The sequence below is a fragment of the Armigeres subalbatus genome, chromosome 2 (assembly GCF_024139115.2).
Source record: "Armigeres subalbatus isolate Guangzhou_Male chromosome 2, GZ_Asu_2, whole genome shotgun sequence".
NCBI classification, from domain to species: domain Eukaryota; kingdom Metazoa; phylum Arthropoda; class Insecta; order Diptera; family Culicidae; genus Armigeres; species Armigeres subalbatus.
Window position 1 is genome coordinate 267,186,785 of NC_085140.1, and position 19,304 is coordinate 267,206,088.

General features: G+C 39.9%; 1 protein-coding gene across 6 annotated transcripts in view; it reads left to right on the forward strand.

Moving 5' to 3' along the window:
* Window positions 1–17,929, forward strand: part of LOC134212198 (voltage-dependent calcium channel subunit alpha-2/delta-3) — a 230,429-nt gene extending 212,500 nt beyond the window's left edge. For 5 of the 6 annotated variants that reach the window (XM_062689843.1, XM_062689839.1, XM_062689842.1 and 2 more), the window contains one exon: window positions 1,723–17,929. In XM_062689843.1, the coding sequence (XP_062545827.1) occupies window positions 1,723–1,907 (185 nt within the window). In that variant the 3' untranslated portion in view covers window positions 1,908–17,929. The remainder of the gene's footprint in view (window positions 1–1,722) is intronic. The other variant, XR_009979214.1, reaches the window with a different exon arrangement.
* Window positions 17,930–19,304: the final 1,375 nt, after the last annotated feature.

The window sequence follows — 19,304 nt, forward strand, 5'->3', positions numbered from 1 at the left end:
TTCTGGGAGAATTCCCAGAGGAATTCGCGTAAGTTTTTGTAAATCAAGATTTAGCAATTTATTTTCCATAAGAAGTTCTTCAAAAATTCCTGGACAATTTTCGAGAAGAATTCCCGGGAGGTGGGTTTAATGGAATTACATGTGAATTTCGAATGGAATTAGGAAAAAATATCTGAAGAGATATCGTGGTAATTTCTGTAGTGTTTGCGAAATTATTTATGAAGTGTTCTCGGAGAAGGTTTTTGAGGAACTCCAGGAAGAATTTCAGGAGAAATTCTATGAGTATTTATTTAGAAAAGGTACAGAACTTCTCAGGGATTTCTTGAGCAAACATCTTGAAGCATTCATATAGGAACTTCCTGTAGGAACTTCCGAAGGAATTCCTGGAGGAACTTCCGGGGGAATTCCTGGAACAACTTCCGGGGGAATTCCTGGAGGAACTTCCGGAGGAATTCCTGGAGGTCCTTCCGGAGGAATTCCTGGAGGACCTTCCGAAGGAATTCCTGGAGGACCTTCCAGAGGAATTCCTGGAGGAACTTTCGGAGGAATTCCTGGTGGATCTTCCGGAGGAATTCCTTGAGGAACTTTCGGAGGAATTCCTGGAGGAACTTCCGGAGGATTTCCTGGAGGAACTTCCGGAGGAATTCCTGGAGGAACTTCCGGAGGAATTCCTGGAGGAACTTCCGGAGGAATTCCTGGTGGAACTTCCGGAGTAATTCCTGGAGGAACTTCCGGAGGAATTCGTGGAGGAACTTCCGGAGGAATTCCTGGAGAAACTTCCGGAGGAATTCCTGGAGGAACTTTCGAAGGAATTCCTGGAGGAACTTCCGGAGGAATTCCTGGAGGAACTTCCGGAGGAATTCCTGGAGGAACTTCCGGAGGAATTCCTGGAGGAACTTCTAGAGGAATTCCTGGAGGAACTTCGGAGGAATTCTTGGAGGAACTTCGGAGGAATTCTTGGAGGAACTTCCGGAGGAATTCCTGGAGGAACTTCGGAGGAATTCCTGGAGGAACTTCCGGAGGAATTCCTGGAGGAACTTCCGGAGGAATTCCTGGAGGAACTTCCGCTGGAATTCCTGGAGGAACTTCCGGAGGAATTCCTGGAGGAACTTCCGGATGAATTCCTGGAGGAACTTTCGGAGGATTTCCTGGAGGATTTTACGAAGGAATTCCTGGAGGATTTTACAAAGGAATTCCTGGATGAACTTCCTGAGAAATTCTTAAAAGAACTTCCGGAGGAATTCTCGGAGGAACTTTCAGAGCAATTCCTTGAGGAACTTCTGGAGGAATTTCCTGAAGGAACTTTCGGAGGAATTCCTGGAGGAACCTCCTGAGGAATTGCTGGATGAACCTCCGGAGGAATTCCTGGAGGAAATGCCAGAGGCGTTTCTGGAGGATCTTCTGGGGGAATTTCTGGAGGATCTTTCGTAGTAATTACCTTGATATCACTGCTGGAGGTTTGGATCCCGTACACTGGACATTTGATTTCTATATAACAGACGATTTGATGTTCGATCAAATTATATTTCTGCATATTAAAGAGTTTTAAAAAAATCCGAAGTATATACTCGCTTTATATACGTTGCCGTGTATAATATCTCTAATACTTTAATTGTATCGTTTTTAGTTAATATTGTCTGTTGTTTTCAAAGCCTGTTGATGAATTCCAATAATTGGTGCCACAGGCGATATTAATTAATGTTCTCTTCGTTGCCGTTTCAGGAGCATGCGGAGTACGGCGGATGGCCAAGGAAAAAATGCTCCGGAAGCGACCAAATCGCTGCATCAGCTACCACCCGGAGGAAATCGAAATCAAGCAGTGCGGTACTGCCACCGGCCTTTTCCGAGCGTCGATCTTCTCGACGATAGCGACGTTTGTGCTGATATGGGTGCTAACCAGCGCGTGATAAAGCACATGCTTGGTAGATTGCTAGACCTCAACGACTACTACGAAACTCGACTAATTCTAACCCTAATCACCATTGCACAGTAGCGACTTTACACGGATTAAGTGGTCATCTGCGTATGATCATGCGCGGAACAAAAGCAGAAACAGTCATCAACGCCAACGGAGCAAACAATTGGCTTATCCGAGAAAGTGTTCATCGATCGAGGGTATTTTTTACAAGAACGTTATATTAGACGGCAGTAAGTTGCAAAGCCAGAATCGACGATTTATGGTTATTTTTCCTATTTTTCGAGATAGAATTTGAGACTCAGCAGTTCGAGGAGGGACTATAAGTTGTAAGACGAGATGAAGTTCTAAGTGTATACACATTAACTAAACCGGTAACAGCAAACGATTTAACATCAAGCTCCGACTAACGATAATCGAACGAAACAACAAATCCCACACGCAGAATCGATGCCACCAGTGTTAGACTGATGCAAAGCATTAGAAAAAAAAGATCACCAAAAGTTAATGCTTTTGGTTCAGAACCAAATTGGCCGAAGCACAGATCACTAAAAAAATGTAAATGCTGCACCACTGTCTAGTAAATCCAAATGTTATGGCAACCCGATGAAAGAAGAAACCAACTTAAACGTAATGGACAATACGATGTTTAAAACTTTAGCAAATATAAAGAAAACTGAATCAAATTTGAATTTTAAGGACAAAATAAGCAAGAAAGAAAAGAAAAAAAAAACAACTGTCTGTGGTACGTTTTTTCGATTTATTGATCACATTTTAGGAGAAGAAAATAAAACGAAACTAAACTCTATTCGTAAGACACATCGTTTAAGGCAAACCAAGTGAATAAAACACCCTACTCTATTTGTCGAAGCGGAAACAGCAACAGCAAGCACAGAAATCACCAAACTATGACACGTGACAGGAAGAGACAGGATCACATTTATCGAGTTAGTAGCGGTATCTGGGAGGGAAACTGTAAGATATAGCATTATATAGGAAGAGCGCAGATTTTAGGACTGTATAGTTAATAAATAAATTGTAGCGTTAGCTGTCAGTGAAACAAAATTGTTCATAGAGGCATTATGTTGGTAGTTAAAATTTTGACAGAGTGTATCGAACGGTTAGCGAAATTCGGTTGAATATTTTTCCGTTAAACGAATTGTACCTTTTCATAGCACCGGGCTAGATGGAGAAAGTTAGGCAGGCGATAATTTACGAGTGTTGATCCGTGTATTTCTTTTGGTTTTAATAGTGAATTCTGAATTTATTTTATGAGATAGTTAGAGCATTTGGTCATCGGAAGAACCTGAATCCGGAAAGAAGCGAGCTTAATTTAGAAGAAGAATCTATTCGTTATGAGTTTCCATAGTTTGAACCTTTGAAAGAAGGCAGAGGGAAAAAGTCAAATAAATCTGTTAAAAATTCGTCGGAAGTTTGTGCTCTTACTATTTATGTTTGGTATGCACTGGAACTCAGTAGCATTGTTTTCCGGACCTGAAACTCTATACATATTCCAGTACTGTTTCTATATCCGTCGCGTAACGTATCGATAAGCTTGGAAAGGCTGACTTTATTTTTATTTGAGAAAAAAGAAGTGAGTTTGTAATTAGTTGTAAATATGTCGATTGGGAACTGCAGCTTCTGTTGGGTTCTCTTCTACCATTCCAGATTAAGGTACAACGTTTAGCGAAGGCGTAAGCTTATGTTGATAGTGAAAACATTTATTTTTATCGAATGACGATGATTTGGATTGAACACAGATATTCATTTATTTTTACTGAAGTAATGGATATCAGTTTGTGTGCTTTAGATTGCTTGAATAGTAGCTATTGAACTATTTGTTTCAGAGAAGCACTTTTGTTAAGGAGGAAGTAAAATGGACAGCCAACAACCACGGGTTTTAACTGAGTGTTTGTGCTTCCGTTCGGTGTTGCACTACCGCAGTTATAATACTGACAAACATCCACCATTAGATTAACGACCAATTTGAATTTGATTTGTTGCCCGCAAGAAAACGCTTCGGTTGCTGCTTTGTTTGACCGTGTGTGAAGTTGTTTGAACAACCATTTCACGGTTGGCGTTTCGGTTGAAAAAAAAAAACAAAACGGTTTGATTTTGGTTTGACTTGTCGGGAGCGGAGTCAAAGTTCGCCGAATATGATTGAGCGTTTGTAGTCGCACAAACCCCCATACATTCTTTGATGGTTGATGTTCAAGTTGGCGCTTCGATCGTTCGTGTGTGATATTGTTGGTCGGATGAATTGAGTGTTCGAGCCGCTGTTGGTGGTGTTTGTTGGATGCTTGACTAAACGAGAGGTGGAGTCAATGTTGGTCAAACTGCTTGACCACTGTGTCCGCTCCATTACGTTCATCGGTTCAATTTTAGGGTGCGTTTAAGAAAAATTCTCGGCATTTTCGATTGATTCCCTCCATTAGAGACTGTGCAGTCGTTTCCAGTACGTTTTTCTCAGTTTTCTCTACTTCTTCATAATTTCCGTTTTCTTTCTCTTTTCCTTTTGCCTTTCGAAGTTTTCGCTTCATCATGACCAAATAGATTTCGGTTGGACGTAGTTCAGGACATTTGGGTGGGTTCATGTCTTTCAGCACAAAATCCACAGAATTCACCGCATACCACTCGGCGCGGTTTTGGAATAGTGACATAAAACTTAATCGGGAGCATAGCATTAGCATTAGCACTGTTACGGTGTAATTCGTAGATTGGACACTAGTGATACTCATGTTTTACTTTTGAGAAATCAAGAAGAGGAGTGGTCCTTGATTTCAGTCTTAAAGAAAAAAAACAAAAGCATGAGGATTACTACTCCTGGCCACGCCCAACTTCACTGTAACTAGGGAGAGGAAGGAAGTGTTGATGTAGTACTTACTTAACGAGGGGCCACCGACTTAGCGACACCCTCATAAGTACCACGGAGTTGGATAATGAGGAAGGTATTCGTTGGGTCAGGATTTGCCTGTAGCTTAGAATGTAACCGTAGTAGATCTTACCCCGTAACACACCACGTAAAGGTGTCTACCCAGCCTTACGGGTAAAGGGATAAAACTTATTCGGGAGTAGTGACATGAAGTTGAATGGAAAACAACGGTGTTTGATCGTGCGGTCTCAAAACACGACAAAAGCCTTTTTCGGTGCAACTCACTTTTGTATAAGTGTATAAAATCCTTTCGCAAGCGGTTTGCAGATTTTTTTTCATCTCGACCGTAATCTTCTTGACAACTGTATCAATGAGCTAGATTTTACTGAGGTGGCACAGATCGGGACTGCGTACCACTAGTTGTCTCTTTTATTCTCCGCTGATCTACGCCACCTTAGTAAAGTTTAGTCCTTTGCAACTGCGTAACTGCACAGATGTAAATAATACACTCTAAAGAAAACCTGTGCAACATATGGCGAACTTCGGTGAAGCAGAAAAAAAGTAACGCAGATTTAAAAGTGGCACAATAGTTAACGACTCACTCTTTACGCAACAGCTCTCCCGGCATACGGTCACAGATCCAGCCCACTGTAAATATATCTGCAGTTTTGTACACTTGGTACAACTCGTGTCGAATGCAGGATTTTTCTTTCAAACACTCCGAGAATTAGATAGCCTGCATTTTTTAACGTCCACGTCCATGTTCAATGGCAAATGGGAGACTGAATGAATCAACGATGTGTACAGAGCTAGTTTTGTTCGTGTCTGTAAGCTGCGAGACTTTAGCTGGCTAGGCAAAACGTAGATAGTCCTACTTGCAGAGCCGCAACACATATTTCCACCTCACGGCTAACACTTTTATCATACGTAATGAGTAGTAAGTCCATCAACCAGCTCGAAGGCATTTCTCCTCCCTCTTAAATCATTTCAATCACTTGGTGGGTTTTTCATTAGGCAGGTCACTTCCAACTTTAAGAAGCTCGGCCGCAATTCCGTCCTTGCCAGCGGTTTTATCGTTTTTCAGCTCTGAGTGAGTGAGTGATTCAACTGCCTGTCCATCATCGTCAATTCTGATTTTGTTTGTGGCTACTCTGCCGAAGTGCTCCTTCCACCTTGCAGCCACCCCAGCCGGTCAGTCAGTCAAAAGATTTCTGGATCATGTGTGGCGCCAGTGCACTCTTCTAGCGCATGTTGTTTATCGTTTTGTAGAACTTCAGCGCGTCGTTTCTGTAAGAGCTTCCCTCTGCATCCGAGAGTACTTTTTCGTCGTAAACCCGTTTCTGACGCCGCTGGAGTTTTTCTCAGCTGTCCTTAGTTATTTATATCGTTCTCAATTTTGGCGTATAGCCACTACGTACATGCGGCTCCTGGCCTGGTTTTTCTCCTCTGTCGCTGTTCGGCACTCCACATCTGTGGCTGTTGTATTGACCGTCTTGTGTACTTATTGCCACAATGCATTCAATTTTTCTCCAGATGGGTGTCCTCTGATTCGTTCGTCGAGCTTCTGAGCGAATTGCTCCACAACGTCCTCACCCGATAGTCGCTATATATTCAGCCGCATGTTTCTTTCACCTGTGACGCTGGAAAGCTCTACGCGAATCTTACATAGCATCAGATAGTGGGCCTCGGAAGGTCCTTCCATCTATGAAATATGAGACATCTGAGAAATGCCGACCGTCTACCAAAGCATCCACTAAGAGAGCAGCTTTTAGAATTTTCTCAAAACATCGAACGCTACCTCTAAGAAACCATTATGTGAGGCTTAATCATGAATACCAACGAGCATGTCGGCAAAGCTTTGCACGGTACCAACGAGATCTTGAGCTCAAATTCAAATCTAAACCAAAATCCTTCTGGAACTACGTCAACGAACAGCGCAAGGAATCCGGGCTTCCATCGACAATGAATTTGAATGGTGAAATCGCCTTAACTACTCAGGAAGTTTGCCGCCTATTTGCCGAAAAATTCGCGAGCGTTTTCAGTGACGAAAGGATGAGTGACAGCCAAGTCTCTATCGCAGCAGGGAACGTTCCCCTAAACAACCAGTCTTTGGGTGCATTCAACATCGATTATGACATTATCCTGAGAGTCGCAAATCAGTTAAAATCGTCAAAAAATCCAAAGCCCGGCGGCGTACCGGCTAATGTTCCCAGTCCACGAAAAGGGAGACAAACGCGATGTGATCAACTATCGAGGGATTACGTCATTGCGTGCCGTCTCGAAGCTGTTCGAACTCGTCATTATGGAACCACTGCTTTCACACTGTAAGCCACTTCTTAGTGATGATCAGCACGGATTTACTGTCGGTCGCTCAACTTCCACCAATTTACTGTGCCTCACGTCCTACGTCACAAACAGTCTAACAGAACTGGCTCAAACGGATGTTATTTATACTGACCTCTCTGCAGCTTTCGATAAGAATAATCACTCATTAGCCATTACTAAACTGGACCGATTCGGTGTCAGCGGAGGTCTGCTGAACTGGTTTCATTCATATCTTTCTGACCGCTATCTGACCGTAGCTATTGGGGAATGCACCTCTAAAAGTTTTCATGCACCAACCGGTATACCACAAGGGAGTCATCTAGAACCACTGATCTTTTTCAACTATGTACACCTCGTTATCGAATGTCCTCGGTTGTCCTACGCAGATGACCTTAAAATCATTTCAGAAATACATACATTGTCAGCTCTTACAACGTCAACTAGATCGCTTCGTGGATTGGTGCTCTCTAAACCGAATGAACGTCCAGCCACGCATGCTCCGTAATAGCCATATGTTGAGGCTGCCCTTTCGTCGTACAAATTATGGCATGCATGGGGAGCTATATGTGGTAGGGTGGTTCAAAAAATCGATTTTGCTCCACAGTGCTCATCTGATTTTTTACCATGTTCTGAGTGACCTCTGAAAATTTGAGCTCATTTGGATTAAAACTGATTTAGCACAAGCCGTTTCAAGTTTGCATGCAAATTAGTACATATGGGGAAATTTATTTTTTCATTATACTGTTAATGACGCTTCCCCATCAAGCGCATGTTAAAAGAAAACCTACATAGCTAAAAGGAATACTCAACAGCTTTCACTCAGTGAAAACCGCATCTCAATTAATCGTTCCAATAATTAGTAATCGAATTTAATCTATACCGTGGTTTTCTGGAGCTAATTGCATAACTCATCAACAGGCAACATTGCTGCTCGTGGCGCGAAAGATAGCAATTCAGAAAGAAAATTCAGGCTACTATGTTGCACTGCACATTTCAGTGATGCCCTCAAAGAAGTTTAATGATCATGACTAAAGATTCGCAACCTGTCTTAAAAGCAGGTCTTAGAGCACTGTGGAGCAAAATCGATTTTTTGAACCACCCTAAATGTGGCCTACAGTCTTCAACAGAGTCGCATCACTCGCACCACACGGAGCATGTAAAGCCGAAGATTTTCATCCTTCTTCGCAGGCATAAACAGACGAAGACAATGATTTTTTTTTCAAATACTCTACATCATTGGGGCCAAATGTAGCCTGTTGACAGTGTTGCCACAAGTGCAGATTTATCTGGAAAGGTACAGATTTTTTAACAAATTTTGGTACAGATTCTGAACGGTACAGATTACAGATTTTTACCAAAAAGTACAGATTGGTACAGATTTTTAACACAGCATTAGAAAAGTAAATTTACTTCTGTTAATCATTCTCTGACGATAGGAATGATTGCGATTTTCATTTGAGATTTTTCCAGATGAGAACAGTAGGCAAGTTCAGTGTTGGGAAAAACTCAAAATCTCAAAACTCATAAACGATTCAAATCACTCGTGAGTTGAAACGCACCCAACTCAGCACCTAAAAAATCATGGCTGAGTTGATTCATCCATTTGAATCATCGTAGGTTTTCTTTTGTTCTCCTTCGTAAAATAACAGTCAACTAGCGTTCAACACATAGAACAATGGATACTCTTGCGTTTGTAAACAATAAATTGCCCCCAAATTAATTATAAACACTTTTTAGAGCGAAATGATTTTTTGGGAAATGAGTGAAATGATTCGTTTTAGCATGAAAAACTCAGACGTGATGCATTATTTTAAAATCGCAAATGAGTTAGTTCGCGCGGGAGAGCTCAATGATTGGGTTTTATGAATGATTTTACCAACACTGGGCAAGTTATCACCGATTATAACTTCTCATCAAACTATAATAAACACAAAATTATCATTCGAATATAAACCTGATTAATACCAACTATATGTCAACAGTACCGTTAAATATTGTTTCGTGTTATGGCTCTGCGATAGAATTTCTTCCTATTAGTTCAAAACGTAATACTAACGATAAATACTTGAAACTAAGATACATTTTTGAACGATTCTTATTCGCTGGTGAGTTTTTATCAATTGATAATTCAAACTTACATCGCGTGTGAGTGTTCATCAGCTTTGATTTATATAAAACATAATCTTTCCAATCTCTGCTCTGTTATAAAACAAATGTTTAAAAATGCAAGTCAAAACGAGGAATTTGTATTCTATTTAGTTTTAATGTCATATAAAACTATCGTTGAAAAATGACAAAATAATATCAACTCATCCCTAGTAACACTGATGGTTCTATCATGGTTTTATAGCATACTTGAAGAGTAAATCGTTGTCTCCAATAGCATTATAAATCATTATTATTACTTGGGATGCAGGAAAAAATATTGAATACTAGTCGACCCGGCAGACGTTGTCCTGCATAGTAGGCGAAAATGCGCGTTCTGAGCTGCCCATGCAAAATTTCCATACGTATCTTTATTTTAGTTTTTTAGGATTTACTCAATTTTAGTCGTGGTTTTCGTAGGAATGAATATCATATAAACCCGTCGGAAACAATAACGAACATATCTGCTGAAGAAATGAAGAAAATGTATCCAGCCTTTTTCGAGTTATGCGGATACGAACACAGACCATTTCATTTATCATCTAATGATTCGACGCTGCTACTTATCAAGCACTATGAAACCAACTCCATTCTCCACCTTCTCGCCAGAGATGCATCTTGAACAGAACATGAGCCAAGAGCGTGCCTTGGTGTTCTTAGTTTTGAACTCAGAACACAGTTCAGTGTGCACTGGGTCGATACGCAAGCAAAACGATCATGGTAACTAAGATTCCTTAGATTTGGAACTATGCAAAAACATACGAGCATGCTTGATTTCTATCCGTTAGATGCCCACGTGTTCCATTACTAGCCGAAAAATGTGTAGCATGCCATCGCTTGAATTTGTTTTCCTAGGATACAAGTTGCTAAGTTAGGTCAGTGCTCTTGAACAGTGTGTAGTGTGCAGAACGTTTTGAACACGAACACGCGTTCTCGTGTTCAGATGCATCTCTGCTTCTCGCTACCACTGTAGTAGATGTGATACTTGAATTAGGTACTGGCAATTGGGTCCAGTGCGCGAAGCTCCCGTACTCCTGTTCCACGCAATCGGATCTTCTGAAGCGCTGCAAGCTGCACCTTCATTTTCTGCAGCTCTCGTGTAAGGAGGGCAACTCGTGAAGGTTCCAACTTGGCCCTAAATTTACAAGTGCCGAGTTTCCAATTAATTTTCGTTAAACATGGCCGCGTACTTAGCCGATTGTTCAATCCTGTACTTTATTTTTTTTCCGTAGGGAAAAAAGAGATGACAATACAACTTTTCTCAGTCACTGAGTAGATGAATGTTGGCATGCGGTTATTTCATCGGAAACGGTTTGGCAGAAAATTCCATTTGTCCAAAGCGTTTGCTTTAACTGGTCTTTCGTAAGTAAGGGTCATTTGACTGAAAATGTCATTTGGCCGAAAATATCATTTGCTGAACGGGTAATATCGTCAAAAATGTCGACTCATTTTGCCAAACGGCAATTTTGGAAAAATACTTTTGACGTAAACTACGTCTAAGGGGAAGACTCGGATACAGGGTGACAAATGAAAATTTCCAAATTCGAGACCGTCACGAAATCATGTAAGATTTCAAAAGTTAATAGCTCCATTATCTTTCAATGGATTTTCGAGATTTTATTATCAATCTTTTTTTTTGCTTTATTTATGTGTTTATTATCAATCGAATCGGAATCTCTCCAGCATTTTTTAAGCCCATTGAAACTACTGATTATCAACGTAAAAACATTGAAAATCCAATTCTTTACCAACCCAGTAAAATTTCATATTTTCGTTACGTCCGCCGTCTGGTGCCATTGGTTCTTGCGCTCTACTTTTGTGCGGTGATTCGCACAAAAAGTACAACAACCAAAGTAATGACCGTGGTCGGAGCAAAAAAAGTGGTGTTTATGAAAAAGTTCTACAAATGCTGGACATGTTTATGTAAGCAAGAGGTGATCACTAAATTTTTTTTTTTTTTTTTTTTTGTTTTTATTAAGGAGACTTTCAGCATCATTAAAATTGATTATCAACTATAAACAAGGTTATCTTACTATTTAGGCAGCACCCCTTTTAAAATTGCACTTCAAAAGTCACACTACAGTCGAAGAAAGGAAAGGCATCGTCACCACTGCGGAATAATAAATTTGGGGTTTTTAAATGAAAATTTTAAATTGTCACATCAAAATATTAGTGAGTGAGTTACCTAGTGAGTTACGCTAATTTTGTTCGAAACACAAATGAATTGGTGTGCGATCGAACATGATTTGCGGAAAAACTACACATTACACGCGGCAAAACGTTTACCAAAACGAACCTCGCTACCTCCCGACCCCATATATCCAACATTCCAATGGTTACTCGTGGAAGTGCAGATGACTCGTCTGCCTCTATTAATATGAGTATCATGTCAACATATTCCTACCCATTCATTAATTGGCCCGCATTCGAACACGGCCGGCGCCGGTATTACTCAAATTTGGATCACCCGTTTGTACACATTGAAGGTTATATTATTCTTAAATATCATCTGTTGGTTCTCTTTCTAATTACATCTGGCAGAAACAGAGTAACTACCATCCCGCATAATCATGGTCCATACGTAGACCGCATCTATTATAATTGAAGAGAATAAGTGTTACTGTAGCGATGGTCTCACTAATAGTAGTTAACCATAAATGGACAGTCTCATATACTGTTTCAACAGTAGTTCAGATGGTAAACGGCCAATTGACCATATGAGTAATAGGCGGTTAAGTATAATTAACATTTAAATCCGGTCGTTTTTTCGAACAAAAATTTCGATGTACCATACATCAGTTGGTAGATGTACAATTGACGAACTATATAATTACACATCGACAGCATGGTATGTATTAACAGTAAGTGTTGATGTAGGGTTGGTATGGTAAATCAACCTTAAAATTGTATGCTAACAATGAAGCGAATAGTGACAATATATCTTATAACGCATATGTAATTTTGACTGCATGGTATGTCGTTTTTCATTATGCGGGATGGCTCATAAGAGTGGTTCAAATTTTGACTTTTTCGCTCCTCTATGCTTAAACGGTAGTATCAGTTGTCTTTCCTAATTTTTAACAGATTTGGTTGTATTTTGACTTAGCACGCGCGATTTGAAGCTTGAGAATTACTATGGAAACAGTAACTTTTTTGGAAAACCGTTTTGCAATGTTGCTCATTAATATCTAAAAATATATGGCAACATAGGAAATTTAGCGAGTGAATAAATCGTTTTTGTTGCGAAACAATTTGCTGCTTGCAAGAAAAATTATTAAGGAAATACTAAATCGTGGGAAATTCAATTGAGCACGTAAAAGAATAACATATCAATAATGAGTATTTTTGTTTTCTTTATAACTTTGCTTACGAAAGTTCGATCGGTTCGCAACAACAACCGTCTTACATATTAGGAAATATTCTTCGAAGTCTTCGGGTTGATTATATTTAGGGGGAGATCATCCAGTGCTGGACACATAAGCCATTTGATGAAAAAAAAAACTCTAACTATCCGGATTATGTTTCCTTTTATACCTTATACATAAAATATGGCCATTGATGATTCATACAAGCTATATTTGATTATTTGAACACGTTTTACGAAGATGAATTTTGGAGAAAAATTTCACGGTTCAGAAAAATGTCTCCTAGTACCGGACACTATTGCATCAAATGTTCAAATATTGTTCAAATGTGACTAAGTTCCTGTTACATGAGTAAAGACACCATTCAGAATAATCATATTTTTCACATGCTTCAAGCTGTAAATATTAAAAATTGTTAGTAGAGCTTATTTGATTCGTTAGCTAAATTGTTTACATCCTAATCCAAATTCTCACCTTTTTGAATGGACTCTTTAATTTTTGTTTCTGCTAATTTATGTGGTTTTCTGAGCAAGAAGAAACAATTGAATTGAAGTAAGTGTAACAAAACAGGTGTAAAAAATGGCTATGAAAAATCTCAATGTCCGAACACCACAATTACATGGCACATCTAACAAATCATCATCATTATTTAAAATATGGCTAATATGGACCATCTTCACATAATCAGAATGCATTAGATTGATTTTAACATTGTTGGTTCAAACCTTCTAAAATAACGCGAAACATGAAATTTTTTAACATTTTTATTCAATTTAGTATTTTGTACAAGGCTTACCACATGAAGATCTGATATCCCATGCCGTTAAAATCCTTTTAAATAGCTTCCTTTTGTACTTTATAAGCTGAAGGAGGGAGCTCTGCTTATTATTCTTATTATCTTATGATCTGCTTTACGTAGTTTCCATCGGGCGGTCGTATCTTGTATATAACCCTTCTGATTTTTCGTCCAAAGAATCATTTGACAAACGTCAGTTTTGGTCAAATAAGCTGAATTTCATTTGGATGAATCGATCGTTTTTCCGAAACAGTTATTAGGTCAAAAATGATTAGGCCGTAAATATCATTTGACCGAGAGCGAAAGGGACATTCGGCCAAACTGGTATTTTGGCTGAAAACATTGTTTGACCTAACAGGTCATTGGTCGTTTGACCGAATAGATCAATTGACCGAAATTGTCGTTCGCTAGAAATGGTCTTTTGAAACAAAGAGCTGTTTGCCCCGAAAGTGTCCTTTCTGCCAAACAACCATTTGGCCGAACGACTTTTTCGACAAAATGAGCAGCTCAGCTGAACTACACTTTCGTATGTCAATTTCGTCCAAATGACCCTTTCTGCCAAACGACCGTTTCGACCAAATGGCATTTTTTGCCAAATAACCAAAATTGTAATAATTTGTTACGCTTTTCAAGCAAAATACAATGAGCTTCTACTCGATATTTAGAATATTGTGATAGAAAGTTCAGATTTTGTTAATGTTGTAGCTTGCAGGTTGTCTACAATGCGAATTTCGGTTTCAAACCACAATGCATCCAAAAATTGGTGGTTAGTGGCTTGTAAAACTTGTAAAATTCTCAGAAGGCTGGTAACGTTCAGAACGGTGGTGGTGGATCACTCTTGCAGAGGCAGAAAGCGCAAAACTGAAGGTAGAAAAAAACCGAAGGTATTTGTCCATGAAAATTCTTCAACTATCAGTTGATAGTTAAACTATCGATCACCTGATGAAAAACCGTTAGAGCTATGTGAAACAGTTATATGGCCAACAGAATTAATATTCGAGTAGTAGGAGGGCCACATGGCACAATGGTCGGATTCGTCGAATTTCACGACATAATTCGATAACTCGAAAACCCACAGCGCTAGAGTTTTGACGTCTTCAGAAGAAATAAGCTACAAGAAAAGATCTTTTTTTTGTGTCTTTATTAAGGAGAAAGAAAAGATCTATTTTTGGTGTAAGTTGCCATTAGGGTGGTGCGGACGAGCTCGGTGGTCTAGTGGCTATCGCTTCTGCCTTATAAGCAGGAGGTCGTGGGTTCAATTCCAGGCTCGTCCCTTTCCTTCTTTGTATTTCTATCTTTGTTCTTTCTGTGTTTCACGTTCTACCAGAACGATTCCTACTGTTAAACCTTCAACACTAACAATCCAAAAACCTCCCGTGGCACCTATGAGAGGTCGTAGAGTTCTCTGCATCTTTCTTAAGTAGGTGTCCAACTAACCATCCTTCCCCTTCCTCAGCATTCGCAAGGACGTGGCCAGGACAGATCTCGACTATTGGAGAGTGCATTGCTTCCATCTAAGAGATAGCGATTAGTCCCAAATCAATATCTGTGGTAACGGATGAAAGTGTTGCTACTCTCATACAATAGTCTTGGCTTGTACCACCTACGAATTTGTGCGAAATGTTCAATGCTAATGCTAATGCTAAAGTTGCCATTAGGGTGGTGCGGGCTTGGTAGTCATATGGCTACTGCTTCTGCCTCATATGCAGGAGGTCGTGGGTTCAATCCCAGGTCCGTTCCATTCTCCTACTTTGTATCTTTCTCTATATTTCTCATGTTCTAGCAATCGCTAGAACTGGAAATGGACTTTCATACCGTTTCCATTACTATTCCTATACCTTCAACTTGAGTATTCTAACAGTAATCTGCTAGAATTGGAAATGAACTATAGAGCTCGTTTCCTACATCCAATTAGAAATTCCATCAGTTGCTTTCTCCTATCTATCACATTAGCAGCTCGTTAACCAAGACGGACCTCTGCCTCTTGAACCTAACCCAAAAATTCCAACAAATTCCGCATGAACTCGTGTCAAGTGCAGAGGTATATTCGGCTTGCAGTGGGTGAGTGATTGCATCATCATTTCCTCCCCCTTCCCTACATTGACTTTCATTCTGACGTGGCAGGCGCCAGTATGACCTAACAACTGAGATCATCAGTAATTGTACATTGAAGATGTGTGCTAGTCCCAAGCAAACATCTGTTGGTTCCCTGTGCAAGAACAGCTGATCTGGTCATAATGCAATAGCAACTACGAGCAGTCAATCAAGCTCAAGCTCAAAGCTCAAGCTGAGTTGCCATTAGGGTGGCCCTTTTGTGACAAATGTATTTTTTTAATCTGTCGAGTTAAGAAATCGTACCATTCTACAAAGTTGTTGAAAATTTAATTCTAAGCATTTTTGCTTTAATACATTTATCTTATTTCATATAGGTAATGTTTAATGACAAAATTACTAAATTTAGTGGTCCCGAAAAAAACAGTTTTTAGCTTCTGTCTTCTTTAATTCAAATTATTTTCAAAAACTGTCTTTGCATCGCTTTACGATCTTTGGATAGCGCTTCTAATGGTTGATAGCTCAATTTTGAAGCATGTTGTAAGCTAATCGCTAATCTTACCCAGCACAGCATGAAGTCAATTCCCAGCTCGTCGTTGGTGTCACAGCTTAGAAGGTGACCGCTCGATGCCCGGCATTTAACACTTTTTGTCACGACCAGCAAATTTCCTGCTTGTTCATGGCGACGAAGTTGCGGGGATGTAGTTCATCGAAGATTATCCTGCCGCGACCTGCGGAACCTAACGACTTTCAGTTTCATGTTCCAAGTTACTAATAAAATAACGATATGGAAAGTAATTATATAAAGCCAGTTATCATCGCTACAGATGGTTATTGGTTACTATTCAAGCAATCTAAAAAAGCAAGGCATCGGTAATAATTAGTGATCCATTGTTTCAAAATATCACAAATGAATCGAATACTAAAGCAGGTCACAAAACAAACCCAACACGAATACAATTAAAGATCAGCAATATACATGGAAACTCATTGATTGTGGTAAAGAATTATTCACAAAGCTGAAGAAATCAACAATCGAACCAAAACTTCTACCCATCGATGGGGAATGATTCATTTAGAAGGCTCTGTGTAATAGGAAGGTGTGGCAAGCAAATTTATTTCGGCTGTAATTTACGCTAGGTTCGTGTTCGGAGTGGGCTTTCGAGTCGAGTGTATGAGTTAGTTATACAACCGCGAATGAGTGACTATCTCTAAGAGAGCAGTGTGAGTGCTACAATACCGTCTGAAACTATGAGTCCACGTTTTCCATGTCTCTCGTACGCATATGAATCGCTATAATATTACACTCATCGTTTTTTGATTTGGTCTGTCTGTATCATTGCGAATGGGCATATTTATGACTAAAGAAATACGAGAAAAATAAAAAACGTTTTATATGATGTCTTCCATATAGTATTAATGAAATGAGAATTATTAATTTACTTTCCAGTTTTGTGAGAATGCGAGCAGTAGGCAAATGGCAAAGAAGAAAAAGCATAATGGATACCTTGGAGAGGTGTTTGTTTATTTAAAAAGTATATATAGAATCTATGAACTCTAGTTAGAATGTAAGGTAAGAAGAAGAGGAAATATTTTAAAACAGTAAGTAAGTGAACAGTTAAATCTAAACCAAGACCTGAATCCACTTAGGCAAAACGAAATGACATGGGATGGAGTCGCGCAAATCGCAATCTGAACAGGACACTGTCTCCTCTCGATATCCTACCAGGCAGTGACTTTGGCATCCTGTAAAAAGAAATCGCTCTAGTTCTTGTTAGTGGCAAAGCACTGCAGGTCGAAGGAATACCACAATGTCCTGATAAAAAAGAATAAAAAGAAACTTTCAGTTTTGGATCAAGTTTTAATTCCAAAATAAAAAGCACAGTCTCTGACAAAAACTCTTGGAAGATAAAAAAAACAGAAACAAACAAAAATCTATAAATATGTTATATATCAGTGAAATACTATATCAAAATGAAACAAACCAACCTTAGATAGTTCGATATCATAATTGCATTTACCAAAGTAAGATCAAGTCATACAAAAACCACACACACACACAGGAGGAGACAAAGTCACACAGAATATCCCCAGCAGCATTCCGATCGAATTTCATGTTTGGCTGGCGGCCGTTTATGTAAATATCAATTCGAAGCCACAACATGTCATCGTTACATACATACAGAAATACGAATTCATGTCAATCTTAATCGAGGTAACTTTTTAGCTGTCTCGGGATATTGAACACCGGCATTGCATTGTAATTAACCAAAACGTTGTTCCATTACTCCATCGTACTAGTAGCAGGTACTCGTTTTGTTTGGACTCATTTTGTTGTCAAGAAGTCTTCAGTTGAATAGGAAAAATGAAATCAAAAAATATCAAATAGTTATCATTGTGTCATGCATCTGATTATCTTGGGTGGAATTAAAATGAATGATCGAGCTGTGGAGAGCATATGGAGGCATATGTGTTTCTTTAATCCGATATTTTTCCTATCTTTCCAATATTTAGTGGCCATCCAGAAACCACGTGGGCATATATTTGAAGATTTCCAAACCCCCTCCCCCATGTGGTTTATCGTGGTCATTTGGCAGAACCCCCCTCCCCCTATGACCACGTGGTTTTTTTTTTTCCAGTATAAAAAAAATTAAAAAAGTCCTTATACTACTAAAACATATGGTTAACCTGATCAATTTAGAAGATGGATAATTTCAACTGATTCAAAATCAAACTAAACCCAGCATGGGAATTATAAATTTTCATGAATTCGAACATTTTGGTGATGTTATCATGTTGTAATGTGTATCAGGTATTAGGATATCTAGAACTCGCATACCTTCGATGCATCATGATACAAAAAAAAAATGTTGACTCGCGAATATGTTATAAACAGATAACACTGAATCAACAATTTGACGCCACAATACACGGTTCGAGCCGCATCTCTCCATCCTCCGATGCGCCCCACGCTCGCCAAGTCGTTTTGCACCTGGTCTACCCATCTCGCTCTCTGCGCTTCACGCCGTCTCGTACCTGCCGGATCGGAAGCGAACACCATCTTTGCAGGGTTGCTGTCCGGCATTCTTGCAACATGTCCTGCCCATCGTACCCTTCCGGCTTTAGCTACCTTCTGGATACTGGGTTCGCCGTAGAGCGTAGGGCGAGCTCGTGGTTCATTCTTCGCCGCCACACAGCGTCTTCTTGCACACCGCCAAAGATGGCCCTAAGCACCCGTCTCTCGAATACTCCGAGTGCTTGCAAGTCCTCTTCGAGCATTGTCCATGTTTCATGTCCGTAGAGGACAACCGGTCTTATAAGCGTTTTGTACATGACACATTTGGTGCGGTGGCGAATCTTTTTTGACCGCAGTTTCTTCTGGAGCCCGTAGTAGGCCAGACTTCCACAGATGATGCGCCTTCGTATTTCACGACTAACATTGTTATCAGCCGTTAGCAAGGATCCAAGGTAGACGAATTCCTCGACCACCTCGAAGGTATCCCAGTCTATCGTAACACTGCTTCCCAGGCGGGCCTTGTCGCGCTCGGTTCCACCCACAAGCATGTACTTTGTCTTTGACGCGTTCACCACCAGTCCAACTTTTGTTGCTTCACGTTTCAGGCGAGTGTACAGTTCGGCCACCTTTGCAAATGTTCGGTCGACAATCTCCATGTCATCCGCGAAATAAATAAATTGACTGGATCTGTTGAAAATCGTACCCTGGCTGTTACACCTAGCTCTCCGCATGTACATCGACCTTCTAGCGCAATGTTGAACAACAGGCACGAAAGTCCATCACCTTGTCTTAGTCCCCGGCGCGATTCGAACGAACTG